The sequence below is a fragment of the Peromyscus leucopus genome, chromosome 3 (genome assembly GCF_004664715.2).
Source record: "Peromyscus leucopus breed LL Stock chromosome 3, UCI_PerLeu_2.1, whole genome shotgun sequence".
In the NCBI taxonomy this organism is placed as follows: domain Eukaryota; kingdom Metazoa; phylum Chordata; class Mammalia; order Rodentia; family Cricetidae; genus Peromyscus; species Peromyscus leucopus.
This window is the reverse complement of record NC_051065.1, coordinates 66527174-66533026: the sequence shown is the minus strand read 5'-3', so window position 1 is coordinate 66533026 and position 5853 is coordinate 66527174. Positions and strand designations below refer to the sequence as shown.

The 5853-nt window shown below is 45.8% G+C and overlaps 1 protein-coding gene across 1 annotated transcript; it reads right to left on the bottom strand.

Annotated features, from left to right (window-relative positions):
* Positions 1 to 232: 232 nt before the first annotated feature.
* Positions 233 to 4952, bottom strand: Il6 (interleukin 6). The gene is made up of 5 exons (XM_028864183.2): positions 4824 to 4952; positions 4464 to 4651; positions 3115 to 3228; positions 2302 to 2451; positions 233 to 866 (listed from the first exon to the last, which is right to left on the bottom strand). Exons 1-5 carry the CDS (start codon positions 4840 to 4842, stop codon positions 699 to 701), a joined length of 639 nt encoding a protein of 212 aa, XP_028720016.1. The 5' UTR covers positions 4843 to 4952; the 3' UTR covers positions 233 to 698.
* Between the last annotated feature and the right edge of the window lie 901 nt (positions 4953 to 5853).

The following is a 5853-nucleotide window of genomic DNA, read 5'->3' as shown; positions in this document are numbered from 1 at the left end:
CCCTAGCAAGGTGTTGTTCAATACCTAGAAACTTGCTCCTTTTGCAGATTCTGTGTGCTGGTCTCATTCCTGGTAGTAAAGCCTTAAGGCCCCGGAAGGAATTTTCCCTTTCACTTGCTGCCTGCAGCTATTTTCTCTTGTTATTTAATTTTACATACCATACAGTTGCTTAATTATTGATTTTTTTTTTTTTTTATGCTCAGATCCAACTTAGGTCCTTGCTCATGCTGGGCCTAACTTTACCAGCTGAGTGGTATCCTTCAGTCCCTGATTTTTAAAGATAGTGTGATTTCTTTGTCTGGAGACAGTCTAAAGATCATAAAAATACAACACAAACAGTTCTTTAAAAACATGTATAAATTAGCAATTTATTGAGGTAAATTTATACATTCCAAGAAGTAATCTGGCTATGTAACAGAATATTCAGACCAAATAGATTTTTATATTATCATTTCAAAACTATTACATATAATATTTCAAGTGACACTTTATAAAAATTATAAATATTAATCATAAATTAACTTATAGTTTACATATTTAAATTATCAATAAATTAAAAAAATAATTAAAATAGTGTCCCAACATTCATACTGTCAGTTCTTCGTAGAGAACAATGTAAGGTAGATACCCGGTGACAGGATATATTTTCTGACCACAGTGAGGAACGTTCACAGATTGGTACACATAGGCACAGCACACTAGTTTTGCCGAGTAGACCTCATGGTGACCTTCAGGAATTCTTCAAGTGCTTTCAGGATGAGTTGGATGGTCTTGGTTTTCGACCACTCCTTCTGTGACTCCAGTTTCTCCATGAGGAGGGCCTTGGAAGTTGGGCTAGGGGTGACTATTTTGCCTGGGTCCTTTACCTGGGGTGGGGGAGGGAAGGAAAGACTGGGTAAGTACTGTACACATCTTTTGTTGTGAGGTGTTCTGGTCTGTGGGAAGATGATGTTCAAATTTAGGATGAATAAGACTAATTGGGTCCATCTGCCCTGACTCACCCAAGCTAGGGGAGGTGTTTTTGCTCCAAGCTCACCCTGAGAGGGACCTATGCATAGCAATTCCATTCTTTTCTTTTTTTTTCTCAAGGTGATTATTAGGGTTTTTGTTGTTGTTTTGTTTTTGTTTTTTTTGTTTTCAGAGCCGAGGACGGAACCCAGGGTCTTGCGTTTGCTAGGCAAGCGCTCTACCACTGAGCTAAATCCCCAACCCTGGTGACTATTAGTTTTTCAATAACAACAGAATCCTAACTTCACCCTATACTGTTCTGTCTGCCATTAGAGAGTAAGTACCCAGAGGTCAGCACCACCATCTTGTCTGTTACTCAAAACAGTGCTGGCATGCGCAGTACTGCTGCTGGAGACCGAGGAGCCCACCGGGAAAGGTGGCTCCGTGGGTTACAGTGCTGACATGCGCAGTGCTGCTGCTGGAGACAGGAGCCCACTGGGAAAGGTGGCTCCGTAGGGTCTAAACCAACTGCTTTCCTCTCCCTTCCCATTCAGATTCTGTTGAGAATCTCTCAGTGTGGGAGCGTGAAGAACACTGGAGACACCTTTCCATGGACGGACGCACTGGCATGGGGATAACTAACTGGAAGGCTCACCCCACTACTTCTCAAGTACAACAGACTTGCATAACCAGGCGGTTGTCTATAAAGGGACTCAGTTCCCTCCCCAGACTGTGCTGGAACAAGACCCCGGATGATTCCTGTGTACATTAAACTAGGAGAAACTCTGGTTTTAGGCAAGAAACTACAAGTGGCAGAAGCAGACTTAGCACCAGGGTTTCATTCCAGGCCCTTCTTCTTGCATCTGAGTTGGCTCATTCACACTCTGAGCCATCAACCCTCCACATCTACCATTTAAAACTAGTGTGGCCAGAAGCCCTTAATCTCCTCCCTTCCTGTCTTTTCAGCTTTGGCTACTTCTCTGCACTAGGTCTCTGGTAACAAGAATGCCACTCCCCAGGTAGTAAATATTAAAGTCATTTTTGTGTCCTGTGCTCTTTTATAGTGGCTGACTGGGTAGGGCTGAATATGCTTCCTTTTGTCTGTTATGTTTTTCTTACCTCCTAAGCAATTAGCTAAAATCTGTTTAATACGGTTTAGAGTAGTCATTTCCTTTGCAAAAGAGAGCCCCAAACCAAAACCCCAAAGTGAAACAAAACAAGGTCTTACAACAAGATTGTAGTGCTGGTGCTCAGACCCTCCCCCTCCGAGGAAGCGGTGCTGCAGGCTGAGGTGCTGGGTGGGGTGCACCCCCCCCTTTCCCCACACTGCGGCAGAGATGAGGAAGCACTCACCTCTTGTTTGAAGATCTGATTTAGGTTTCTGGTAGTGCTCTGAAGGGCTCTGGCTTTGTCTTTCTTGTTATCTTGTACATTGTTCTTCACAAACTCCAGGTAGATCTGGTAGTCCAGAAGACCAGAGGTGATTTTCAGTAGGCAAATTTCCTAGGATAGAGTGGGAGAAGAAATTAGTTCTCTAGGAGGCAGACTCAATATGAGAAAAGATTCCTGCTGTTCAGCACCTTCTCCCTCTGTCCCTCTAGTGAGTTAGACACCAGGCAGCATCAGCTGACCTCCCTTAACTATCTGGACAACTAGTTAACATTTTCCCCTAGGACCAAGAGTGTGGCAGTGGGGGTCCTCTTCTGACCCCCTGCCTCTGCCCTCAGTACTTTCCTGTACTCTGCTCTCGTCTGGATCAGCCAGAGACTGCTTTTAAGGAATAATGAGAAATCCATGCAGGTTATTTCACTGGCTGGAGGGGGAGGGGTGTGGAGAGTGTTCTCAGTAGGGAGGGTGGGCTTGGATCCTTCCAGGGGCAGCCAGAGAAGAGAATGGTCCCTGAACCACAGTACTCGCGAGGAACTTGCTATCATTTCTAACATCTAACAGAGGTGAAGAATCCCAACATAGTGGGACTGTACCTGTTCAATGAGAAACTGCTTTTTACTCAAAGCTTTAAGGTGCATTTCTAATAATATTTACATAATATTCTTTATATCTACTGCCCCATCTTTGCTGCCTGACTGGAACGGCATATATGCAGACACCACATGAAAGAGAACTTTGGCTGAAGAACTGCTGAAAGTAAATGTGACAAGTTCCTACCCGATTGTATCCGGTCTGGTAGCATCCATCATTTGTTTGTATCTCCGGAAGTTCCAGATTGTTTTCTGACAAGGCATCATCATTGGCCATACAATCAGGATCGCTATTACACAACTGCAAAAGAGGGCCAGAATGTTCCCTTAAGTGTCCCCGAAACAACGCCACTAGAGGGCCAGTTCATGCTCTTCCACAGCAGGAGACACCGAGAAAAAGGAAGCTACACCTTCTTGGCACCCTCCCAAGCAGCCCAATAGAAAGAAACCCTGGGGCTCAGTCCCAGGCTCTCCTCTGGCTTCAGCCTTGTTACTCTCCTGAGTCTGTTTCTTATCTTCAAGTAAAGAATTATTAAAGTCCCTCTTATACATTTGTTTCAAGAATTCAATGAGATAAACTGCCTGACACATAGTAGGAATTTAGTAAGTGACAGAAATTTTGATGATAATTGGGGCAAATAAATTTAAGCCACAGAATATTCCCTCTGGAAGGGCCTGTGCCATCATCTGTAACTCTATAATTTTGCAGATAAGAGTCCTAAATACTAGGGAATTCCCCCAAGATTATAAAGTTGGTTCTGCACACCCAGACCTAGAGTCTGGGCTTATCTCTTATCTTATCTCTAGTGTGTGTGTGTGTGTGTGTGTGTTTTCTTTCTATCAAGCAGAATCAAAATACTTTGCATTTAAAGATGGGAGATACTTTAATCTAGGTAGGTTCTGTTTGTTTATTTTTGTTTTTTGAGACAGGGTTTCTCAATATAAGTTTCTCCTGGCTGTCCTGGAACTCGATATGTAGATCAGGCTAGCCTCTAAATCACAAAGATCTTCCTGCCTCTGCCTCCTGAATGCTGGAACTGGAGCATGCACCACCACGCCCAGCCTAATCTGGTTTTTACATTAGCACTTTGTTGGGCTCCGTATTTCATCTTTGCCGGGCTGGCCCTGGAGAGTCCTGATCACACAGCTGCCATGCATCCAAAAAGTGCTATAACTGCCACAGGCAGCTGAAGTGACACCTTCCAGGCCTCCAGAGTTCAAGGGGCAAATGGAGGCAAAGAGACCATACTCTTTGGTAAGGAAAAAGGAATCCCCACCCAAGAAGCAATTACTGAATGTGGAGCTGAGAACGGCCCACTGTGAATTTTCTAGAAACGCAGCCACAGTCTGTATTTTCCAGATAGGGAAGGACCCCCTGAGACCAGCAAAGAGAAGAGGTAGAGAACACAGTGGAGTCTGATCTTTAGCCTCAAATCCTAAGTGCCCTAGAATCCAGCCAGAGAATTCCCAACCCAGGAGCAAAGAGAATGAATGAACGCCCACCCTGGGCCTTCATCACTTTCACAGCCTACCCACCTCTTTCCTCATTTCGAAGATTTCCCTGAGGATATATGTAATCAGGCCTCCGACTTGTTGTGAAGTGGTATACACTGGTCTGTTGGGAGTGGTGTCCTCTGTGAAGTCTCCTCTCCGGACTTGTGAGGTAGGAAGGGCAGTGGCCATCGCCAGCAACAGGCCCAAGAAGGCAAGTGGATGGAAGTCTCCTGTGTGGAGGGAAGGGAAAGCGGCAAGTGGGCAGAGAGCACAGCTGGGAGCCTGCGCCTGGAAGCTGGCCAGCCCGCAGCCCTGGCTCTCAGCTCTCGGCCGCCGCCGCACGCTCCTCTCTCACACCGGCTCAACAGCTCCACCAGAGGGCGAGGAACTGCCTTCACTTACTTGCGGAGAGGAACTTCATAGCGGTTCCTGGAGGGCAGATGGAGTTGTCTTTCGTTCCTGGTGGGCTCGAGAGTAGAATGAGCTACAGGCATCCCCAGTCTCATATTTATTGGGAGTCGACTCTCTAATTTTGAGACTCACGGGAAAATCCCACATTTGATAAAAATCTTTGTTGGACGGTGGGGGTGGGGCCAGAGTGGGTGGGGCTGATTGGAAACCTTATTAAGATTGCACAATGTGACGTCGTTAGCGTCGAAAGAATCACAACTGGGGGGAAAGTGTGCTTAAGTCATCCTTGAGGCTAGCCCTAAGAAGCATGATCACTCTACTTTCTTCTTAAAAAAAAAGTGACTCAGCATGTCTTGAGGAAAAAAGAAAAGCTGAAATGCACAATGTTTTATAAGGAGAAAAAGAAGCTACAGCTGACGTGATTTAAACACACACACACACACACACACACACACAGACACACACACACACCCCTGAGAAAGAGGGTAGCATTTAGTATCCTGCTTTTTTATGTTTGTAAGAACCTAAGATGTTCTGACCTGAGTTCTTCAGAGCATACAAAACCCCTACCATCACCACCACCACCAACAACAACAACAACCTGGGGCGATACAGACAGTAATAAAGCCTGCCACATAGTGCTTGTGTTTCCTGGATCTTGTCAGGACTTGCTGGTTCCAAACGGCTTGTTCACCTCCAGGTTTTGTGCAGTGGTTTCTTAGGAGTCCCGGGTGGAGCTTGAGTAAAGGAGAGAAACAGCTTCTGTGTGCCATCCAGCCCTGCTGGCTTCCTCTCACATCCAGCCTCTCCTCTGCTTTTTCCTAGTGGCCTCTTGGGTGTCCTCCTGGTAAGACTGTTAGTCTCTGTGTAACAGAGTTGCCCTTATCTGCTAATGCTGACCCCACTGCTTCTCGAACACCCCCAAAACATGTTACAGTGTAATCCCACTGTCCCAGGTCACCCCGAGGAGCCTTGAAGGTCTGTCACAGTCCTCAAGTTGTTGAAGTCTCCTTGGTTCCGG